The sequence below is a fragment of the Xenopus laevis genome, chromosome 9_10S, assembly GCF_017654675.1.
Source record: "Xenopus laevis strain J_2021 chromosome 9_10S, Xenopus_laevis_v10.1, whole genome shotgun sequence".
NCBI classification, from domain to species: domain Eukaryota; kingdom Metazoa; phylum Chordata; class Amphibia; order Anura; family Pipidae; genus Xenopus; species Xenopus laevis.
The window spans coordinates 9094100-9118552 of record NC_054388.1 but is presented as its reverse complement, the minus strand read 5'-3'; the positions used below and the strand labels follow the sequence as shown (position 1 = coordinate 9118552).

Genomic DNA, 24453 nt, shown 5'->3' with positions numbered 1-24453 from the left:
CGGGTTTCCAGATAACGGATCCCACACCTGTAAAATAGAAATGTATCCAGACTACTTTGTATGTGGGGTGATTATCCCAAGCAAGCAGGCGGGTCGGAGAGGGGGTACTAATTCAGAAAATGACTTGTATATAACTTGAAATAATTCGGAAATGCGGGGGCTCCTGCGTGTCGTGCCGACGCCTCGCTTCTGTAAGGAATCGCATTAGTGTTGCTAGGCAACCTCTTTTAGTTGCGACTGAAAGACTTAATCGAGGCCGACAAAAAGGGGCGTTGAGATCCCCCCTCCAAAAAAACAAACCCCCCTACTTCGCAGAATGAATGACAGAATATGAGTGAAACGTGGGACAGCCCCCCGTGCACCATCCAACGAAATATCACTGCACCTGCTGCAAGAACTGCTCCCCTAAATTTGAGCTCACTCAAATAACTGATTCCAGTACAAACAAAATCTAACAGAATAACTGCCTTTTGCACAAATCCTGCATGTAGAGAGACATGATGTCTGGTGATTTTAATAGAGTGAGCTCTAATACATCTTCTAGGCAAAAGGAGCCCCCCTATAAGATATTTTGGCTCTAACTGTCAATGGATATCTGACACCCAACTGCTGCATGAAGAGAGAATGAAGAGAAACAGATGCTGAGAGAGGAATAGTGAAGATAAACTTGATTATTTCAGAAACAATGCAGAATATTTAATTGATTGTATTTAGAAAGTTTCTTATTTCAGATGAAGCTTATATTCAATTTTCATTTTCCCCTTTAAAGAACAATGATAATATTTCTACCCTGGATTCTGTGATGAGCCCAGCCGGCCTGTAGATGGGGCTATTGCAGTGTATAAAGTGCGTTCCCATTGTGAGTCAGTGTCGAGCTGATATTTATCACATTCCCCCAGGGCACAGGCAGGTATATTAAAACCAGAGGCAGATTTAGAAGAGAGAGGATAAACTTTATTTTCTCTTGGAGACTCCTATAAATAACACTGGGTGTAATGTCTTTACCTGGGGACCCTGCGTACAGGGCCAGTCTGATTTATTCGGGGTTTGTGTACATAGCTCTGAGCAATGGTGTAAACTTGCACTGACCACACACACACAGTTACACTCACACACACACTCACACACACAGAAACACACACACACAGTTACACTCACACACACACTCACACACACAGAAACACACACACACAGTTACACTCACACAGTTACACACACACACACACTTACAAACACACATAGTTACACACACTTACACACACACACACTTACACACACACACACTTACACACACACATACTGTTACACAAAGTTACAAACACACACACATAGTTACACACACTTACACACACACACAGTTACACACACAGTTACACACACACAGTTACACACACACACACTTACACACACACATACCGTTACACAAAGTTACAAACACACACACACACACAGTTACACACACAGTTACACACACAGTTACCACAAGCAGGGGTGCTTCGCCAATGAGGCAAGTTGAGGCTGTCGCCTCAGGCAGCAGCGCCCCACTAGGTACCAGGGGCAGCAAAAATGCTGTTCCTGGTACTTTAAGAGCGAATTTCTGGGGGGAGGAGGGGGCAGCAGCAACTGCTGCTGCCTCAGGCGGCGGAGGGGCCAGCATCACCCCTGACCACAAGCATGCACACGCACCCCAACATGCAAACTCTCACACACCAGCAACACAATTGCACATGCACTTCAACATGCAAGAGTGTATCGTGCTGTAACCTAGAGTGGCCAATCTGCATTCATTATCCTTCTATAAGTAGCCACAATACATGTAAAGATCTGCTCGTTTGGCAAACTTGCTACCGGCTACCCAGATTTGCATAACTCCTGCATTGTGCCCCACCAGCTGAACCCCACAATCAGTTCTCAGTCACCCAGATTTACACTCTCTCCTTGAGCTGGACCCCACACTCAGTGCTCAGTTGCCCAGATTTGCATAAGTTCTGCATTGTACCCCACCAGCAGATTTTCAGTGCTCAGTCACCCAAAATTACACTCTCTCTGGGCTGAACCTCTCCCTGAGCTGGATCCCAAGATCAGTAGTCAGTCGCCCAGTTTTTAGACTTCTCTCTGGGCTGAACCCCAGTTATACGCTCTCTCCCTGAGCTGAACCCCACAATCAGTGCTCAGTCACCCCCATTTACACTTTCTCCGAGCTGAACCCCAGAATCAGTGCTCAGTTACCCAGATTTGCATAACTTCTGCATTGTGCCCCACCAGCAGATTTCCACTCTTCCTTGACTGAACCCTAAGATCAGTCACCCATTTTTATACTTTCTCTGACTCTGGGCTGAACCCCAGATTTACACTCTCTCCCTAAGCTAAACCCCACAATCAGTGCTCAGTCACCCAGATTTACACTCTCCCTGAGCTGAACCCCACAATCAGTGCTCAGATCACTTTCTGATATGGGCCCCACAATCAGGGAATCTTTCAGCAGCAGCAGTGGCCCCAGTTCTCGGTCACTCCCAGTAGCCCAAATACAAGAGGAACCAGATTAACCCTCCCCCTCCCGGCTGACGCTACTGAGCGCTGCTGCTGAGTCTCTGGAGGCGTTTCAGACGCAGTAGCGGCGGCAGCAGACAGAGGGCACCCCCGGCCGAGACTCCGCCACTTCCCTGTGTGAGAGTGAGAGCGGGACATGATGCGTCTCCCCAGCCAGCGGCGCAGGAGCAGCTGAACGACAGCCCGGGATTATTATCCTGCAGACTTTGCACTGGAGGCGCAGGATGGCGGAGGCGCAGGAGTTTACGGCACAATTACGCACTGACCTTCCCAAGTGACTGAACCAGCGGGAGAGGAGGGAGGGGGGTCGCCGTCACTTTGGATTTTAGGGTGGGTGTGGGGGGATCCCCTTAAACCATGGAAGGAATTGGAGCAGCTGTGAGCCCCGGGGAGAGTTGCAACAAGGAGTCGGAGCGACAGCTGAGGCTGAGACTGTGTGTCCTGAATGAGACCCTCAATACTGAGAGAGATTATGTGGGGACCCTGCGCTTCCTCCAGTCTGTGAGTAACTCTGCGACCTTATCTGGGCTCTGGGGGATCTGGTCTCATCTCATCCCATGGTGGGGTGCCTGGGTCACGTGTCTGGCTGCAGAGCTTGCAATCCATTGACTAAAGCCCCCAGGACCACCACCATCATCTCACTTAGATAGGACTGTTCTTCTAACCCACACTGGGGTCTCTTTATTCTTTAAAGCAGTGCAGTGTGGCTCAATATGATTTAATCTCTCTATATAATATATCTGTATGTGTCCTCCAGCAGGGCATGCTGGGTGTTGTAGTCTAGAGGGGCAAACTTTTCGGATCAAGGCACAGCAAAGGAGGGAGGAGAGATTGTAGCCCTTTAAGTGATATTTACATGCCCTGATTAATTGCACATGCTTTAACCATTGTGACATCACTGCAGAACAGCAGCCCTGGGTAATGGGGTGTTCAATTCTACTTCTTTGTCGACTGAATGGGATGATGTTCATTGAAGGATTTTGGGCTGGGGGAGGGGGATACGTTTGGGAGATTTAAACAAACTAAAGCCGGGTGCATGTCTGACAGTTTGGCGGGTGCTGGGTACCCTACTGTTTATATTTATATATATATATATATATATATATATATATATATATATATATATATATATATATATATACTGCTTTGTGGATGATAATTGGAATTCTCACCCTCCTCGTTCCCTCTCTCCCTCTGCCTTTCCCTAATCGCAGGCAGTAAAAGAGGTTTAAAGGGCTCAGATGACTGCGGTTGAAGGGATTATTTTATTATCTGTTTAGCAGTTCTGCTTGGCTGCTGGCCGTAAAGCTTTTTATAGCGACATGAAGGCAACAAGTGGTCGGGTTATCGCTTCCTCCGGGGGGCCAATCATTCTCCATGGGAAATAAATCCTGAAACTCTGTGTAATGGGGCCTAGTCTCAGATGCTGCAGCACCTCTTCTCAGTCCTGCTGCTTAATGACTACTTTATATTAAGTGAAAGTCCTTACTGGGGATTTATAAGCCTTCCTGTCCTGGGGGGGGGGAGTGGTGGTCCTGGAACCAATTGTATAACAATGAGCATTTTGTTTGGTGGTCTGGGAGAATCCCACAAGTACTATTTATTTATAACCCCCAATACTGCGCCGCCTTTGAAGTTGCACAATAGCCCCGCTTAGCACTTTTCCCCCATATATTTTCCCTTTGCTGCCGATGGAAAAGAAAGGGCAATGTGTTCTCCATGAACAAGCGCTGCTCCTGCTCTATAATAAGGTTACAGGGGAAGTCTATACCCTTTTAAATATAGGTTTTATTTTCCATTTCCAAAAGTAAAGTTTAATGGTATTATCTGATTTGTGGCCAGAGCATTCCTTCTCTGTATTTTTATGTTTATACATATGGATGGAAGCTGCCATACTGTGCCCCATAGGTCACCAGTGCTTTTCTTTATCAAGGCCCCCCAAACTCCTAACAAGTTTACAGATATTTAGGAACCTCTGCCTTAAGCAGCACTGGGTTTATTGTGTGCCCAGATCATTCCTTCTCTGTATGTTTCTATTTATACCTATGGATAGAGCTGCCATACTGGGCCCCCTAAACTCATGGCAAGGTTATAGATCAGTGAACCCCAACCTGTGGCTCGTGAGCAACAACCTTGGATGGACTCAAAGCTGGTGCTTATTTTTGAATTCGAGGCATGGCAGCAAGTTTATTTTTGCATAAAAATCAGGTGTACTGCCAAATAGAACCTCCTTTAGGTTGACAGTCCATAAAGGGGTGACCAAATGGCCAATCACAACACTTATTTGGCACCCCCAGGAACATTATTCATGGTTGTGTTGCTCGCCAACTCCTTTTATATCTCAATGTGGCTCACAGGTAAAAAAGGTTGGGGACCCCCGTTTTGGATATTTGAGAACCACTGCCTTAGGGAGCACTGGGTTTATTGTGTGCCCAGAACATTCCTTCTCTGTATATTTGTATTTATACATATGGGAAGGAGGTGCCATATTGTTTCCCTTAGACAGTACAGTATGAGGGTATAGCTTATTGTGTGCCCAGAACATTCCTTCTCTGTATATTTGTATTTATAAATATGGGAAGGAGGTGCCATATTGTTTCCCTTAGACAGTACAGTATGAGGGCACAGCTTATTGTGTGCCCAGAACATTCCTTCTCTGTATATTTGTATTTATACATATGGGAAGGAGGTGCCATATTGTTTCCCTTAGACAGTACAGTATGAGGATATAGCTTATTGTGTGCCCAGAACATTCCTTCTCTGTATATTTGTATTTATACATATGGGAAGGAGGTGCCATATTGTTTGCCTTAGACAGTACAGTATGAGGATATAGCTTATTGTGTGCCCAGAACATTCCTTCTCTGTATATTTGTATTTATACATATGGGAAGGAGGTGCCATATTGTTTCCCTTAGACAGTACAGTATGGGGGTATAGCTTATTGTGTGCCCAGAACATTCCTTCTCTGTATATTTGTATTCATACATATGAATGAGAGCTACCATAAAGCCCCCATTATTACATCATGAAGGTATATCTTATATTTTTGGGGATAGATTGGTGTGAACTGTTACTTCATGTCTCAGTATTGTATTGGTTTATCAAGCAGATGCCTTCTTCATAGGCAACAAGGCAACAGCGCCTCTTGTGGTTATCGCTATATGGTGCATCACTTAAAGATGTTGAAGGAAAATACATCGGCCTTGGGAACGATATGGCAGCTCCCATGTAGGCATGAATTCATAGGTAGCATACTGTGCTTAGATATATCTCAGTAGAAAGCGTAACTTAAAGTGGACACATATGGGAAGAGCCACTTGTTTTGCACCCGATTTGACTACCCATGTGCCAGATCAGCTTCCTGCCTATAGAAACCTGGCACCCTTGGACCAAAAACTCACCAAAAACTTACTCTTAACACAAAGGAACCTTTATTCCTGGCAACATTGTGTGCAGCTACAAAACCTCTTTCCATCAAGGTGTCTCAGTCAAGTGTTTATAACCCAAGTGACGAGTTTATTGGTTCCGATTTATCCTGCGATCGTGCGTGTCCCCCCGTGTGTGTTACTATGGATTTTTAATTATGCAGAACAGGTATGTGTTTATGTGTTCTCTCCCCATCCTGCTATAAACCATGACTGTGTTTTATGTAAAGGAACATTATCTGGTAATTGAGTGTGTTTCTCTAGTTAGGGACTTTAACATCTCCCCTAGTTGCAGAGGGGAAGGGGTTCCATGGCCTCGGTCCCTGCTTATAATATGGGGAGATTACAGAGCTGCACGGGTGGAAGTACAAGTGGTATAGGGAATGTATCAATGTATAGTGAATAAGTGATGCACTCATGGGGTGTGCCAAGTGGGGTTGACCTGAAACCTCAGATCTTGGGCAAACAGTCCATATACAAGTAGGGCATGAGCAGTATGGCTGCCAACATAGGCCAACCAGATTTCTGCCCAATCTGATCTGTTAGATAAGGTGATTTAACCATTGTCCTGTTGTTCATAAAGGCCCAACAGATCAATGTATGGGCAACTTAGGAGGACGTATGGTCAGACCACACTTGAACGTTCAGATGTGAGTGGTCTAATGAGGAGGGATCTGATATGGGTAGTAGGTAGTATAAGTGAAAACTGCCACATGCCAACTTTTGTCTGATTGCTTAGACTCATTGAGTGGGCAAGTCACATTAAGTGGGAAAGGTGGGTGAGTCTCATTAAGTAGGTAGGTAAGGTGGGTGAGTCTCTGAGTGGGTAAGGTGGTTGAGTCTAATTGAGTTAGTGAGTCTCATTGAGTGGGTAAGGTGTCACCATAGTGACCACAGGCTATCCTACTGGATCGTATTTGTGCCAACAATGAAACCTAAGTGCTGTTTAAAAAGTAAAAAAAGTTATAAGTGGGTAAAACACACAGTAATGCTTATTTATCTCTTCATATGGAACCAGTTTCAACATACTGTCATGTGATTAAATTACATTGCAGTCAGTCGCATTGTACTGAAGTTTTTTATATCGTTTTTTTTATAGTGCTTGAGGCCGTAGACCAGTGGTAGGAGTCACCTCCATAGGGGGTTGACTAGTTTGTGTGATCTTTAGAGGTAATGTTTATCTCTATCATGCAGGTGCACCATGTATCTCAGAAGGTAAAGTCAACACTCAGTGAATGTATATGTGATGTGTATATGTGGTTGGTGATCTGGTCCTTTAGTGTGGCAACATTACTTTCTGCAGGAACCAGGCAGGTGTGGGCCACTATAACCACCAAATGTTATCTGGCTTTGAGGACAACTTATCTCAGCACTTCAGGGGGTTCAATTACAGAACTGCAAATCCCATCAGCAGCTGCACATCTGCCAGGAGTAATTCGATTTATTGTTCCTTTGCATTATTCATGTAGTCAAAAAAAAAACCCAAATGATGTTGGTACTTAGCATGGCCTGCAAAGAGAAAATACATCTAAGTTTTAGCATGTATTTATATTTAATAAGGTGGTAAAGGATAAGGGTATAGCTTATTGTGTGCCCAGAACATTCCTTCTCTGTATATTTGTATTTATACATATGGGAAGGAAGTGCCATATTATTTCCCTTAGACAGTACAGTATGAGGGTATAGCTTATTGTGTGCCCAGAACATTCCTTCTCTGTATATTTGTATTTATACATATGGGAAGGAGGTGCCATATTGTTTCACTTAGACAGTACAGTACGAGGGTATAGCTTATTGTGTGCCCAGAACATTCCTTCTCTGTATATTTGTATTTATACATATGGGAAGGAGGTGCCATATTGTTTCCCTTAGACAGTACAGTATGAGGGTATAGCTTATTGTGTGCCCAGAACATTCCTTCTCTGTATATTTGTATTTATACATATGGGAGGAGGAGGTGCCATATTGTTTCCCTTAGACAGAACAGTATGAGGGTATAGCTTATTGTGTGCCCAGAGCATTCCTTCTCTGTATATTTGTATTTATACATATGGGAAGGAGGTGCCATATTGTTTCCCTTAGACAGTACAGTATGAGGGTATAGCTTATTGTGTGCCCAGAACATTCCTTCTCTCTATATTTTTATTTATATTTATGGTTGTTGTTATTTGTGTTAACTATAAGCTACAAGTAAGATTGTGTGACCTGGTGTGTTCGGTTGAATCCCAATAGTTCTGATTGGTCAATCACAGTGAGCCAATCACTTATTGAACTAAGTGGTCAGAGTAGGTTAGTGGGATATTTTATCATGCAGATCTATAGGCCATAAGCCACTCTGCTTTATCTGGATTGTGCAGAGGCCACAGGTGTGTGTATGTGACAGTTGTGTCATATTGAGCAGCCTGGCTCTTATTCTTTTTGATGTTACATGGTTCTGTATTAGCATTTTTTTCTGTACTTCTTATGCAGACTCTACCCTGCAGTACTTACCTGGGTTATATTATCACCAGCACCAGCTGTGCTGTCAGTGGGCAGATCATAAACATCTGGCTTCATCTGTGTGCCAGCAGTACCCTATCCTCTGCAATGAAGACTCGCCCAAGTGCCAAACTGACACGGAAACCCAGACGAGCTGAAAAGGATGTGGTTACTTTATAAACCCTCACCTACTTGAAATCTTTCTTCCCCCACTTTATTTTTTTTTCTCTTAAACTGTTTCAGCCCTGTCACCTCTCCCAATCTGGGTGTGTCTGGCCCATCCGTGCTGCATCTTATTTTTCTTTTCTATCTAGAATGTTTTCTGCTACAGTATTGCTACAAGCAAATTGTTACAGGACTGAGGCCTGTGTTCTCTGAAAATGTTATTTTTTGGACTTGCTGCCATAGTTTTATGGGATCTCTCTGTACAGACTATGAGCAAACTTAGGGGACTGTTCCTGCTGAATTGTGCTTAGTACAGGAGAATACCTATTCTGCCATAGTTTTATGGGATCTCTCTGTACAGACTATGAGCAAACTTAGGGGACTGTTCCTGCTGAATTGTGCTTAGTACAGGGGAATACCTATGCTGCCATAGTTTTATGGGATCTCTCTGTACAGACTATGAGCAAACTTAGGGACTGTTCCTGCTGAATTGTGCTTAGTACAGGGAATACCTATGCTGCCATAGTTTTATGGGATCTCTCTGTACAGACTATGTGCAAACTTAGGGGGCTGTTCCTGCTGAATTGTGCTTAGTACAGGGGAATACCTATGCTGCTATAGTTTTATGGGATCTCTCTGTACATGTAATCGGAGATTGTAGCCATTTTTGGCACCCAAGACAATAGTACTTTGCCTGGCACCCTAGCTGCCCACCCAATTGCTCTCCCCTTCTCTCCTACTACTCAGTCCACACAGCCCCCCAGCTGTTACACCCTTGGTCCTGTTCATCGCTCCCCCGCTGTCTATTCCACCTCCGTGCAGAAAAGACAGAACTTTTTGGGAGCCAGTAGAGGTTCTTTGCTTTTCTGCATGTAACACACAGTGGTTGTCTATTTATACCAAAGACTATTTTTACCTTTTCATCTATGATGTCTTTTTCATTGAGAGCTCTCAGGGCCAGTTTCTCAATCAGTCCCCTTTAAAGGAGAACTAAAGTTTAACTAAAGAAGTAGGTAGAAATGTTGTACATTATGTTTTGTGCCCTGTCCCTTTAGCAGTAAAGATCTGTGTCTCCAAAGATGCCCCAGTAGCTCCCCATCTTCTTTTCTGCTGATTCACTGCACATTCTCTGTGCTGCTACTTACTGAGCTTAGGGACCCACTCACAATATACAGTACACATAGAATAGAAATGTCACAATATTAGGCTGATTAGTAATTAATACAGATAATTACTACATGGCAGCACAGAAACCAGTGCAATTAGCATCAGAATTTAATAATCAGCAAACCTGTAGCATCAACTTATATTACAGCCAGGGAAGCTCATTTTCTGCTGGATAATTAGTGACGAGCCCTAAGCTTAGCTTCTCAACAGCCAATCAGAGCCCACTGAGCATGTGAGTGTCACAGACACTTTCCAAGATGGTGACCCCCTGTGACAAGTTTGAAGTCCTGGATCATTGCTGCTATTGACAAGCTCAAACTTTAGCCTTCTGCAATAAGTTCACTATATAAAATATGGCATTTTTAGCCAAATTAATTTTTAGGGTTTAGTTCTCCTTTAAATGTGATTAGGACCCGGCTCTGCCATAAAAGAAAGTCTCCCTTTGGCAGTGCCGGGATGGGTGTTGCTTTACTAGCCGAGCTATTTAACTGCTTCTCATATTTTCTGAGCTCATGTAATGTCTGAGCTGAAGCACGTCTGAATCTGGAAGCGGCGGCGGAATTCTCCATCTCCGTGTCCCAATCAAATCGCTACTGAAGTGGCCGCTACTAATGACTTTATCAGGTTAGAAATTCTCCTGGATACTTCTAGCTACTTACTCTCAGTACAGATTCAGGCAAACACAATCCCAATGACAGATTTGGAAGGTTGCAGTCTGCCATTGAAACTGTCTGGTTGCTAGGATAACTGGGACCACAGCAACCAACCCAATGCAAGTTTAAAATTTAAGCTGGGGATGGCAAATACTGCTGCATCTGACTGACACACTTGCAACAAGTACAGGCAAATACAGTGCAACATGTCTTGTGTTCTTGCAACAGGTGTATGTTTTTTTTAAATCAACTTCCCCTTTAAAATATGTACTTTAAAGGATTTCTGTTCAATTCTGGGTGGGTATTGGCTGTTTTTTAGATAAGGGAATCTCTGCTCTCCGCAAACTGCTCTCCACCCTTTCCTTCTGCCTGTGTGTAGTTTCTGGGCCTGATGCTGCTCCCCGCATTGTGCCGTCACTTGCATGTTTTACAGTTTCCTCCCTTTTTCTGATTTGTTTAACCCCAAGAAACCCAGTTTTTACCATCGAATCACTTCTGACTGATCCATTCAACAGATAAAGGACCCACCTAAAAGAAGCCAACGGCTGTAACTTTCTTGCTGCAACGACAGAAACGTTACTACCTGCCCCGTCTGACATGTGGGCTGTGAAGCCTCAGAGTCAAACTCTCTTTCTGCACTTTTAGTCTTTCAAGCTTCTCTGACTGTGGGTAACTCACCCTGCCCCATTGCTGTTTCACACCTTGTTTATTTAGGGTTGGATTGCAGTTGAGAATGAGATATTAAAGGGGAAGTAAGCCCAAATGTTACATTTTTGCACAATGAGAGCAAGTGAAGTTGTAAGCAGCTTTCCCATATAAATCAAATAAAACGTATCAATGATATTAAAGGGATCCTGTCATCAGAAAACATGTTTTTTTCAAAACGCATCAGTTAATAGTGCTGCTCCAGCAGAATTCTGCACTGAAATCCATTTCTCAAAAGAGCAAACAGATTTTTTTATATTCAATTTTGAAATCTGACATGGGGCTAGACATTTTGGCAATTTCCCAGCTGCCCCTGGTCATGTGACTTGTGCCTGCACTTTAGGAGAGAAATGCTTTCTGGCAGGCTGCTGTTTTTCCTTCTCAATGTAACTGAATGTGTCTCAGTGGGACCTGGATTTTACTATTGAGTGTTGTTCTTAGATCTACCAGGCAGCTGTTATCTTGTGTTAGGGAGCTGCTATCTGGTTACCTTCCCATTGTTCTTTTGTTTGGCTGCTGGGGGGGAAGGGAGGGGGGTGATATCACTCCAACTTGCAGTACAGCAGTAAAGAGTGATTGAAGTTTATCAGAGCACAAGTCACATGACTGGGGGCAGCTGGGAAATTGACAAAATGTCTAGCCCCATGTCAGATTTCAAAATCAAATATAAAAAAATCTGTTTGCTCTTTTGAGAAATGAATTTCAGTGCAGAATTCTGCTGGAGCAGCACTATTAACTGATTCATTTTGAAAAAATTTTTTTTCCCATGACAGTATCCCTTTAAACATAATTGTGATTTATGCTTCCCTGAATTTCTGATCCTGACTACATGTACAATGTAGCAATAGTCGGCTCCCCTCCAACCAAGATTTATTTCCCCACAATGCCTTGCACACATTTGTGTCACAGGTCTGTTAAGCCTACACTTCAGGCACGAAACGTGTTAGGCGTATGCCTGGGGTAATAAAGTTTTTTTAATTATATAAATATTTTGCCTGCTATTTTTCTATTGGGTGGCCTCTTCCCATACCTGAATTTATTATAAATTGCAAAACTGATCAGCAAACCCTTGGACTCGGGGTTACCCTGTTAAGAGACCACCTTATAAACAACACCATAATTATTTATTTTATTTTTTTGATTTTTGTTTAAGAACGGAGTCACACACCTTTGTCTATGCGGATATCTGTTAAGCTGGTCATACACTGATGTATAGCAAGGAGTGGATCTGAATTTTTTAGACCCATGCACTGGCCCAAAAATCGGTCTGATAGGCCAAAGACTGCATTTTATACTGGGGCCTATGGAGGCCTGGCAGTTGATTACTGCATCAAAACGCCAGTTTGGTGCTTATTGATGGGCTTTTCAAACCTGCTGTTTTAACCCATATATTGATCAGAGAGGCCAGATCCATGGACCCCATACATGGGCCAATCAACTGCCAAATTGGTCTGATTGGAGAACATGCAGAGCATTGTGGGAATTAAAATCATGGTTAGAGGAGCTCAGACTCTTGCAATATATTTTTAATGGTACATGCAGTCAGGACCAGCAGTGCAAGGAAAAGCAAAGGTCAGACAGGTCCTGCTTTCAATAGCAATTCAATAGCAGCCTGAATGGTATTTACTCAAGCACTTGCCTTAAAGGGGCTTCGTAATGTGTCTCTTCAGTTAAATAGAGTCCCATCCCTGGGGGTAGATTATATTTGGTCGCACCAGATGGTTTCGGTAAAGATAATCAACCAACCGGGTCAGCGGCCACTTCCAAACTTGCACACATGTGACTTACGTTGGGGTCTATATATTACTATTCCATTACGGATCAATACGCAAACGTTTAGTGGGGGGCTTTTAGTCCTATGACAGATGTTTCATTCATTTATGGTAATGTCACCACTAGGGGGCACTGTTTGATGACTGACAATGGATTATATCTGACTTCATTGGAGCAAGCAGCGTGAAAACCCCATTACTAGTGATCTGCCATTTAATTAGGTCCGATGTGCCAAAAAACTTTACCCCCTTATGTTTTAGGAATACCTTGTAGGGAAAGGGAACATTTTCCCCCTAGTTATTCATTTATTCTGCTGGATCCATTACCCGGAAACCCGTTATCCAGTAAGCTCTGAATTTCGGAAAGGCCATCTCACATAGACTCCATTTTATCCAAATAATCAGAATTTTAAAAAATGATTTCCTTTTTTCTGTGTAATAATAAAACAGTATCTTGATCCAACTAAGATATAATTAATCCTTATTGGAAGCAAAACCAGCCTATTGGGTTTATTTAATGTTTAAATGTTTTTCTAGTAGCCTTAAGGTGTGGAGATCCTAATTGAAGAAAGATACCTTACCTGGAAAACCCCAGGTCCAGAGCGTTCTGGATAACAGGTCCCATACCTGTACACAGCTCAGTGTATGGAGGATGCTGGGAGATGTAATTTGCAGGACCTGGCAGGTTGGGTTTAAAGGAGAACTAAACCCTAAAAATGAATAGGGCTAAAAATGCCATATTTTATATAGTGAACTTATTGCACGAGGCTAAAGTTTGAGCTTGTCAATAGCAGCAATGATCCAGGACTTCAAACTTGCCACAGGGGGTCACCATCTTGGAAAGTGTCTGTGACACTCACATGCTCAGTGGGCTCTGATTGGCTGTTGAGAAGCTAAGCTTAGGGCTCGTCACTAATTATCCAGCAGAAAATGAGCTTCCCTGGCTGTAATATAAGCTGATGCTACAGGTTTGCTGATTATTAAATTCTGATGCTAATTGCGCTGGTTTCTGTGCTGCCATGTAGTAATTATGTGTATTAATTACTAATCAGCCTTATATTGTGACATTTCTATTCTATGTGTACTGTATATTGTGAGTGGGTCCCTAAGCTCAGTAAGTGACAGCAGCACAGAGCATGTGCAGTGAATCAGCAGAAAAGAAGATGGGGAGCTACTGGGGCATCTTTGGAGACACAGATCTTTACTGCTAAAGGGCTGTGGTTGCCTTGGGCTGGTACAGAAGCACAAAACATAATGTACCACATTTCTACCTACTTCATTAATTTAACTTTCTATGTCCTTTAAGGAGAGACTTTTGTGATTTAAGAAATGCTTAGAATAACAGCAACCCACGTGGGAGTGAGCAGATTAACTACTACAATTGATGGGCGGGGTTATGAAGGATTGGGGCCAGAAATGTTCTGATTTTCGACATGGGAATGTTGACAGATGTGTAATTAAAGTCTGAGCGGATGAGCTAACACCTACACTATTTGTGTATTCCTAACCTGCTGCTGCCTGAAATCTTTCCCTTAACTACACCCTTTACCTTGCAGGGGATTCTGGGAGTTGTAGTTTATCCAGCATCCAAAAGTCTGGCATCTTTGATATTTAAAAAAAAACACCAGTTTTGCATTGGTCACACCCCTGATCATCCCAAACCCTGCCTACTTTCTGGTTGGCACCACCCCTTTATCGATTCCTCTTGTTGTCAATAAGTGGAGTAATAATTGATAATAATAAACCATAATTCAAAGTAACAGACTTGTACCCAGTATGATCACCTGGTCACAGGTGCAATAAATAGGGGTTGACCTTCCAGTAATATTTTTAAAGGGGACATAAACCCCTAAATAAAATGTTGCCTTATAAATGGAATTGTAATTATAAGCAGCTTCCTAATGTATATTCATAACACCTCAGTTACATTTAAGGGCAGAGACACCTCTCCTCTTCTTCGGGGGCGACTAATCTCCCCGAACTGCCAGCTAGAATGTAAACTGCCGGCGGAATGGCATTTGGAGTGCTTCGTTTTCTGAATTCGCCCGAAGATTCCTTGTGAGGCAACTTCGGGCGTCTTCGGAAAACGAAGCGCTCTGAGTGCCTTACCACTGACGATTTACATTCTAGCCGGCGGGGAGGCAGTTCGGGGAGATTAGTCGCCCCGAAGAAGAGGAGATTTGTCGCCGGGCGACTATTCTCCCGAATCTGAGCGTGTGTCTCTTCCCTAAATGTAATTGCAATGAAAAGCAGGATCTTTCTGTTCTCTGCCCTGGCGGTTCTGACTTTTGAGACAATGTAGCAGAAGCCTTCAAGGCTACAAATACTTTTTTTTTTTTTTTTTAAATATAATTTTGGGCTTAAATGGCCTTTAATTGTCAGACTTGTCTGGGAAGAGTCGATGGCGGGGCTTGTGTCTCTTTCTCACGGACTCGTGTTTAATGATCTGTCTTCCTAGCGAGTCGGATCGCATTCCGGTGGCTCGAACACAGATTTAGAAAGTCTAAAATAATATATAAAAAACATGATACAGCCCTGAAATATTTATAGGTGATGCCATCGAATCTCCTTTCTGCCGCTCCAAATGTCCCAGAAGTCTAGAGGGACAGCAGCGAGCGATTCGCTGGATACCGGAGAGAACAATTGTACCCGAATGAGCATGTTGTGGCCTATCTCCTTTCCCTGGGCTGCTGACAGATTAATATCTAGAAAAGCAATTCATTAATTGAAAGGCTGCGGCTGCTGCCAGCGAATGTCTCCCAGCCTGTGTATGTGCCAGTCACTAATGAAAGGGTGCTAATGATTATTGGGGCTGACGTTTCACATGCAGAAACCTGGTGTGGGCGGGGTTTGTTTGACAGGTGTCAAGGGGGTGTGGCCTGTTTTGTGGTTCGGCAACCTTATTAATGAACTATGGGGAGGGGGCAGCTTAAAGGTCATGGAAAAAATGTTTTTTTCAAAACACATCAGTTAATAGTGCTGCTCCAGCAGAATTCTGCACTGAAATCCATTTTTTAAAAGAGCAAACAGATTTTTTCTATATTTCATTTTGAAATCTGACATGGGGCTAGACATATTGTCAGTTCCCAACTGCCTCCAGTCATGTGTTTTCTCTGATAACTCCCTAACACAAGATAACAGCTGCCTGGTAGATCTAAGAACAGCACTCAATAGTAAAATTCAATAGTAAAATCCAGGTCCCACTGAGACACATTCAGTTACATTGAGTAGGAGAAACAACAGCCTGCCAGAAAGCAGTTCCATCCTAAAGTGCTGGCTCTTTCTGAAATCACATGACCAGGCAAAATGACCTGAGATGCACCTACACACCAATATTACAATTAAAAAAAAAATACACATGTTGGTTCAGGAATGAAATTTTATATTGTAGAGTGAATTATTTGCAGTGTAAACAGTGTAATGTAGAAATAAAAACTACATCATAAAAATCATGACAGAATCCTAGTCTGAAATTGTATGATTTTAACTAGGGTAATAGTTGATACAATGGTTGCTTAGGCAAGGCTGAAACTGCAAGCCAAGCCAATGGAAAAATAAAGGCAATACAAATTAAAGGGTTGTTTCACCTTTAAGTTAACTTTTAGTATGTTATAGAATTGCTAATTCTAAGCAACTTTTTCATTGCCCTACATATTTAATGGGGTTGGCCCTCCTGGGAGTTTTTCTCTCTTAACAATTCAGGAGTGATGTCACCGTTGTTGCATAAAGATGTTGTGACATCATCATTATTTCTAGCATGTCAATGCTAACACTACTGATATATCTGAGTGAAAACACTCTCCTCTTGATGTTAAGGGCAGAGACACATGCTCAGATTCGGGGAGATAAATCGCCTCTTCTACGGGGCGACTAATCTCCCCTCCCGCCGGCGATTCTTGCCAGCGCCCCGTAGAAGAGGTGAATTATCAACGGGCGACTAAATCTCCCCGAATCTGAGCCTGTGTCTCTGCCCTAAAGGGGTGGTTCACATTTAAGATAACTTTTATGTTATAGAATGACTCTGACTCTTTCCAGCTTTCAAATGGGGGGTCACTGACCCAATCTAAAAAACGAATTCTCTGTAAGGCTACACGTTTATTATTGTTACTTTTTATAACTCATTGTTCTATTTAGGCCTCTCCTATTCATATTCCAGGCTCTTATTTGAATCAGTGCATGGTTGCTAGGGGAATTAGGACACTGGCAACCAGATTGCTGAATAAAAAGCTAAATAACTCAAAAACCACAAATAATACAGAATGAAAACCAATTGCAACTTGTCTCAGAATATCGTTCTCTACATCATACTAAACGTTAATTTTAAAGGTAAACAACCAATTTAAATTTCTACAGTCTGGTCATGTTACAACTACCCCAATGTGTGTGTAACAGTCATAGGGACCTTGGATTGTAAAGTCTTCTGGGGCAGGGATTGATGGGCATGATGTTTCATCTCTGTACAGAGCTATGCAATATGTCGGTGCTATATAAATAATAAAGGACATTAAATGTCGGTATAGAAGTCCATGTTCCAATCCATAACTGGAAAGGGGAAAAGCGTTGAACCCAGACCTGGAATAGATGAGCCGACTGATTGGGAGACGGTTGGTTGTTTCAATGACAAACTGTTTGTTTTCCATGCAGTCTGATCTATAGATTGATCTGAGGAACATGCATTTTAATTGCCGACTAATTGACTTTGCAGTTGTGTTTAATGGACCTGCACGAAAAGTCTGTGAAGAATGTGCCCAATAGTTCCATTTAATTGATAACACATTGGAGTGTGAAATGTCTGGCTCATTCTTAGCAAATTTTCAATTGGCCTTTATAGTTTTTTTTAATTACTTGCCTTTTTCTTCTGACTTTTTAAATGGGGGGGAAGGGTCAACGACCCCATCTAAAACAATGCTCTCTAAGGTTACACATTTATTGCTACTTTTTATTGCTCATCTTTCTATTCAGCCCTCTCCTATTTATATTCCAGTCTCTTCAATGCATGGTTGCTAGGGTAATTAGGACACTGGCAACCAGATTGCTGAAACTTCACCCTTCGAGAGAGAGACTGAATAAAAAGCGAAATAACTTGGAAATCCTAGATATTAAAAAAATGACAACCAAATGCAAATTGTGTTAGGATATCACGCTCTACATCATACTCGTGAGGCAACTTCGGGCGACCTCAGAAAATGAAGCAATCCGAATGCCATCCCGCTGGCGTTTCGCATTCTTGCGTGTGGGAAGGCATTTCGGGGAGATTAGTCGCCCGCAGTAGAGGAGATTTGACGCTGGCCAACTAATCTCCCTGTGTGCCACCACCCTAAAAGTTAATTTAAAGGTGAACAACCCCTTTAAAAGCAAGATTAGGAGGTTTCTCGCAAGGCACATGGAAAGGTCACCCTGTATCCTACAACGCTCCTCCAGACAAGACTCCCAGCATGCAGCGGGTGCTGGGAATTGTAGTTTAGCAACGTCTTGCTGGACATCCCTGAAATGAAATCTAGTATTTAAGAGGTATAGCTTGCAGGGATATCATTGTAGAGAGGCATAGGTTGTGGCTACCCAGTGATTCTCCTCTGTTCAGTCCTTCCTTGCCCTGAAACTCTATCCCCTGTTAGTTCCTTTGAAAGGATCGACTGACAGCTGAGAACAGGACATCTGAAAAGAAATACCGCCCAACTCACATGGATTAAATGTCTGAACAAAGCCGAGACCATCTAATAACCGGCACCTGCAACAATGCAATCGATATAAAAGCTGTACTAGAATTAAAGGGGAAGTTTACATAAAGGCATGGCATTGAATAAGTGCTAATACTCTAGACAAGTGATCCCAACCAGTGGCTAGTAACATGTTGCTCTCTGACCCCTTGGATGTTGCTTCCAGTGGCCTCAAAAAAGGTGCTTATTTTTTAAATCCTGGTTAAAAGCCATCTTTAGTTGCATAAAATCCATGTCTACTGCCAAACAGAGCCTCCTGTAGGCTGCAAGTCCACATAAGAGCTACTAATGGCCAATCACAGTCCATAGTTTGCACCCCCACAAACTTTTTTCTTGCTTGTGTTGTTCTCGAACTTTCTTTACATTTGAATTTGGCTCATGGGTAAAAAAAGGTTGGAGAGCCTGCTCTAGACTGAGAGAATTTGGCATGGCCACATTGCTCAACTGCTGCAGCATTCATCATAGAGTGCCAACCAACTGACAGTTGCTTACTTGTTTGTAGTCCCAAGCATGAATGGAAAAGCCGGGAAACGTACAATGTGCCTGTGCAAATTTGAACTCCAGAATGGAGGTACAGAAGCATTGGAAGTAGGGATGCACCAAATCCACTTTTTTGGATTCGGCTGAACCCCCAAATTATTGGCGAAAGATTTGGCTGAATACCGGACCATATGCAAATTAGGGGTGGGAAGGGGAAAACATTTTTTACTTCCTTGTTTTGTGACAAAAAGTCACGCGATTTATCTCCCCGCCCGTAATTTGCATATGCAAATTAGGATTCGGTTCGGCCTGGCAGAAGGATTTGGCCAAATCCGAATCCTGCTGAAAAAGGCCGAATCCCGAACTGAATCCTGGATTCGGTGCATCCCTAATTGGAAGGGGTGCTGCTGTCCCCCCATGACATGGGAGGATTCTATATAAAGACATATGTTGTTAGTTGAAACATGCTAGTGTCCCTTTAAGGAAGTAAGTTGCTCCGAGGAAATTGATATTACATGACTAAATGACAGTTGTACATGGATTTAGGGTTAAAGGGAAGTTCCTCATGCTGAAATCTGTCATTATCTGTAACAATGTTGTAATGTGTTCCCTTATTGGAACAGAGCTACACTGTATCAATCAAAGAATTAGGATCGATTGCCGTAAGCTCTGATATTGCTCAGTGCTACTATCGGAAATCTTACAGCATCGCCCCCCAATTGGGCCCTTTTAAAGTACCATGTGACCTAGGAATTGCCATGTCGACCTGGTAGAAGGGGGGCCCCTGCTTAATAAAAGACAAGGGCCCTGGGCTAAGATAATAGATCCTGTATCTGAAGATCTGCTAATGGCACTCGGTGTATTGATGAATTACATGGCCCAGTAAGGTTGCTGGGAGTTGCACTTTGTGAGTCACATGATGACTTGCTAGAGGAAACTAAGCACATGTTGGGTTGCAGTAAAGAGGAAGAGGTTTAGAGGATGCCCTTTATAGGAAGGATTTAGTAAGAAAGTCTCTTTTATGTGTTTCCTGTTGGCTTCACGCTAATATTCACGTCGTTTGTATGTGTTTCCCATTCCTATGGCTGCCAATTAGTTTAATGTCAGAACACTGATCTTTTTAGGCAGAGGGATTGGCTGATTACAACCACTCCACAAACCAGTCAATCCCATTGACTTTGCACATATCTGCTTATTAAAAGCAAAGAAGAAAGACTTACTCAGACCTTTTAGAACTTGTTTAATTAACAGGGAAATCCCCCCCCCCCCAACCTCACCCACAAGGGCACACAACTTTGCACCAGATACTGGAGGTGCTAAAAATGTGCCCTGGTTAGTACATTGCACTCTAATTGGTGTATCTTGTGCCTGTAGAGTATGAGTTGCATCAGCATTAAACACAGCATATGCCAACAAACAGAGACATATGATCAGATGGCTACCGACCATGACAGCTTACACTCTAAAGATATATTTTATCATAAACCTATTTCCATCTCTCTCTGTGTATATATATATATATATATATATATATATATATAATATAGATTTTGCCTGAGCTGGCAGCCTTAGTTTCTACAGAGAGCGTCTCATCCAGATCATTCCTCTTTTTTTTTCATTTTGCTGAAATAACGACTTACGTTTCCTCTTTTTATGTAAAAAAAAAAAAATAGCTTGTCGCCGTGCACTTTATGAGAGCGGTTTCTTCTGCTGAGTCTATAAATACCCCCCTGAGACGCAGGTCGCTTTGCTCAATTCAGATGTTCCATTTGGATTTTATTAATATGTTCAGAATTTTCTGTTTGCGGCAGAGATCCTGTCTTTCCCTTGTGGCTCCTATGGCACAAACCAGAGTTTAATGGTTAATTTATTGTGGTACAGGTATGGGACCTGTTATCCAGAAACCCGTTATCCAGAAAGCTCAGAATTATGGAAAGGCCGTCTCCCATAGAAGCCATTTTATCCAAATAATCCAATTTTTTCTAAATGATTTCCTTTTTCTCTGTAAAAATAAAACAGTAGCTTGTACTTGATCCTAACTAAGATATAATTAATCCGTATTGGAAGCAAAACCAGCCTATTGGGTTTATTTAATGTTTATATGATTTTCTAGTAGACTTAAGGTATGAAGATCCAAATTACGTAAAAATCCCTTATCCGGGAAAACCCCAGGTCCCAAGCATTCTGGATAACAGGTCCCATACCTGTACAATTATGGGATCTATTGTGTAAAGCTCGGAACTTGAGCTTTTTTCAATAGAGTTTTTCTACACACGGGCAGATTCGGGGAGATTAGTCACCCCATCGACAAATCGCCTCTTATTCGGGGCGACAATATCCCCAAACTGCCTTTCCCTACCTTCCTGCCGGCTATAATGAAAAATCGCCAGCGGGATGGCACCCATGGTGCTTCGTTTTGCCTCACGAGGAAACTTCGGTCGACTTCGGAAAACGAAGCACCATGAGTGCCATCATGCTGCCAGTTTTTCATTATAGCCAGCGGGAAGGTAGGGGAAGGCAGTTTGGGGAGATTCTCGCCCTGAAGAAGCCGGAGCGACTAATCTCCCCGAATCTGCCCGTGTGTCCTTACCCTTATGCATCATATACTGGTAGATATGGTGTCGCCATGCCCAAACTGACTGCTATCCATAGAACATGGATATCAGTCAGGATTGGTGGGCTGTTCATCTGGAACATCATATGAAACTTTGGCACAAGTATTGAGATTTATCAGGACAGGAGAGAGTCTTGTTTTCTGCATCCACAAAACCAAAGGCAGAAAATACCACATGGATTCCCAGCAGTTCTATCTAAATTCTTACTTAACAACGTTGGCCTATCTGCTCAAATAGATGTGTCCGTTCTTTAGAATTCCGTTATCCTCTGCTCTTATTTGAAGGTTCCCACTAGCTGTTGGAACATTGTTGGTGGCAGTTGCTTCCATTTAGCCACAAGAACATTAGTGAGTTTGGCCACTGATGTTGGGGGATCAGGTTTGGCTCACAGCTTGGGTTCTAGTTCATCCCAAAGGGGTTCAGTTGGGTTGAGGTCAGGTTCTTCCCATATAAGCAAATCCATTCTGTAGTAGCTGACTTTGTGCATGGGGGCCTTATTATGCTAAAAAAGTTAAGGGCCTTCTTCAAAATGTAGTCAGAAATGTAACTGCACCCTATAACTTTAAGGTTATAAGCGGCCTTAATCATGGAAATAGCCCCATACCAAACTTTAACATTGGTATGATGCATACAAGCAGGTAGTGTTCTCCTGTCAACTGCCAATCCCAGATTTTTCCATCAGACTTCTGAATGGTGAAATTATATTCGTCCTTGTAAAGAACACACTTCTACTGTTACAGAGCCCAATGTTGGTACCCTTTGCACCACTCAGCCTACGCTTGGCATTCTACATGGTGATGTTGGCTTTGTTTGACTTTGATCATCCCTACGTTGCCTTCATATAATTGTGCTGACGTTGCTTTTGGAGACCGTTTGGACATGCTATTTTAGATGTGGTGCCGAAACAGCTTTGTCTCCCTATTTGGCTTGTATTTCATGGCAAAAATAAGGTCTTCTTGTCCAAATTCAAACTGTTCAAAGTTTTGTTTGTCGTATTTGGCAATACATTCAAGCATTCTGATTGGGCAGCATTCCACATTGGACTGTAGGACCCCTTACTATAATTAGGATAGAAAGCTGATATAGTCACCATTGCTACAGCTTTAGGACCCAGATGGACAAAGGACTTTGGTGGACGGCAGGCTATAGGTATCTCCTGTCCCTACAGGATATTTCCATGAATCTCAGACTGCTCAAGAGCTCCATTGACCAATATGGATGGCATAATCATTTTATGATAATCTGTTCCCTGAAAATGTAGGTTAGGGAATAATGGCCAACAGTTGGACAGCACCTGCTGTAATGGAATCCCCCCTGGAATATGATTCCTTCAACTTTCTCTATAGGAAACCCCCTGTATGGCGCAGAGCAAGATGTGCTACAAACATAGAGGTGCTGTCTACCCCCCTCGGTATACTCACATGCCATATTTGGGAATTTTGGAAATAACCATGCGCAATAATTTGACAACTTTGTTAGTTTCTTGCTTGGCAAACAATGGGGAACTTGCTATAATGAGATGAAGTAATGGACTGGGCTTTTCCTGGAAGAATCACTCGACAGGAACCTGTAATAATAAGTCCTTAGAATGAAAGAAGTCATGAATGCGGGTTCCGCTGACAGAGCCAGATGATTGTTTCCTGTATTCCGCACACACTGATGCTGGTATAATCACATTAAATGAATGGATCAGTTTCTCTCTGCCACGGAATAGCGTGGGAAGGGCGCTGGATGTTACTGGGTTGGTTCACAATCTAGCATTAATGGTGATATCTGGTTGCTAGGAGTGGTTATCCCAGGAACCAGGGAGTGGTATAAATGTTAGAATGGAAATTTATATTAGTACTTCACCTTTAATTGCACTAAAGGTGACCATAGACGCACCGATAATATCGAATTATCGATAGAGCTGCTTTCTGGAAGGGTATTGTTTCTCCTACTCAATGTAACTGAATGTGTCGCAGTGGGACCTGGATTTTACTATTGAGTGTTGTTCTTATATCTGCCAGGCAGCTGTTATCTTGGGTTTAGGGAGCTGCTATAAGGTTACCTTCCCATTGTTCTGTTGTTAGGCTGCTGGGGGGGGGGGTGATATCACTCCAACTTGCAGTACAGCAGTAAAGAGTGACTGAAGTTTATCAGAGCACAAGTCACATGACTGGGGCAGCTGGGATACTGATAATATGTCTAGCCCCATGTCAGATTTCAAAATGAAATATAAAAAAATCTGTTTGCTCTTTTGAGAAACGGATTTCAGTGCAGAATTCTGCTGGAGCAGCACTATTAACTGATGATTTTGAAAAAAATTTTTTTTCCCATGACAGTATCCCTTTAACCCTTTCCATATTTGAGGAACTTATGGGATACCACTAACCAGAGCACCAGACGCTCCCCACCGACCCGGGTAGTGGTAAAGGCTCCTTCTGTAGCCGGTGCTGCTATCAACTGCCACGTTCCCTTTCACAGTAGCAACTAAATTATTCAATATGGCAGTTTCTTCCACAGTCCCATGCGCTTGTGTGGATCGCTGCGCTAATCTGTTCCTAAGTGGTACTTAAACACGGATTTCACATTCACTGCTCGGCTCATAAAAAATGTATGAATTGCTACTTCTATACCGAATATAGTCCACGGACGCAGGGGAGAAGGCACTCGGAGTCTTCCTTGGGCTATCGCCCATCATCATTTGTTGTGAGGCAGAAAACAAAGGCACGAAAGCTCCC

At 42.8% G+C, this 24453-nt stretch overlaps 1 protein-coding gene across 1 annotated transcript in view; it reads left to right on the top strand.

The window, feature by feature from the left end:
* The first annotated feature begins 2542 nt into the window (after nt 1-2542).
* Nucleotides 2543-24453, top strand: part of prex1.S (phosphatidylinositol-3,4,5-trisphosphate-dependent Rac exchange factor 1 S homeolog) — a 168949-nt gene continuing 147038 nt past the window's right edge. Inside the window, exon 1 of the mRNA XM_041579090.1 lies at nt 2543-3051. Within this exon, the coding sequence (XP_041435024.1) occupies nt 2908-3051 (144 nt within the window). The 5' untranslated portion in view covers nt 2543-2907. The remainder of the gene's footprint in view (nt 3052-24453) is intronic.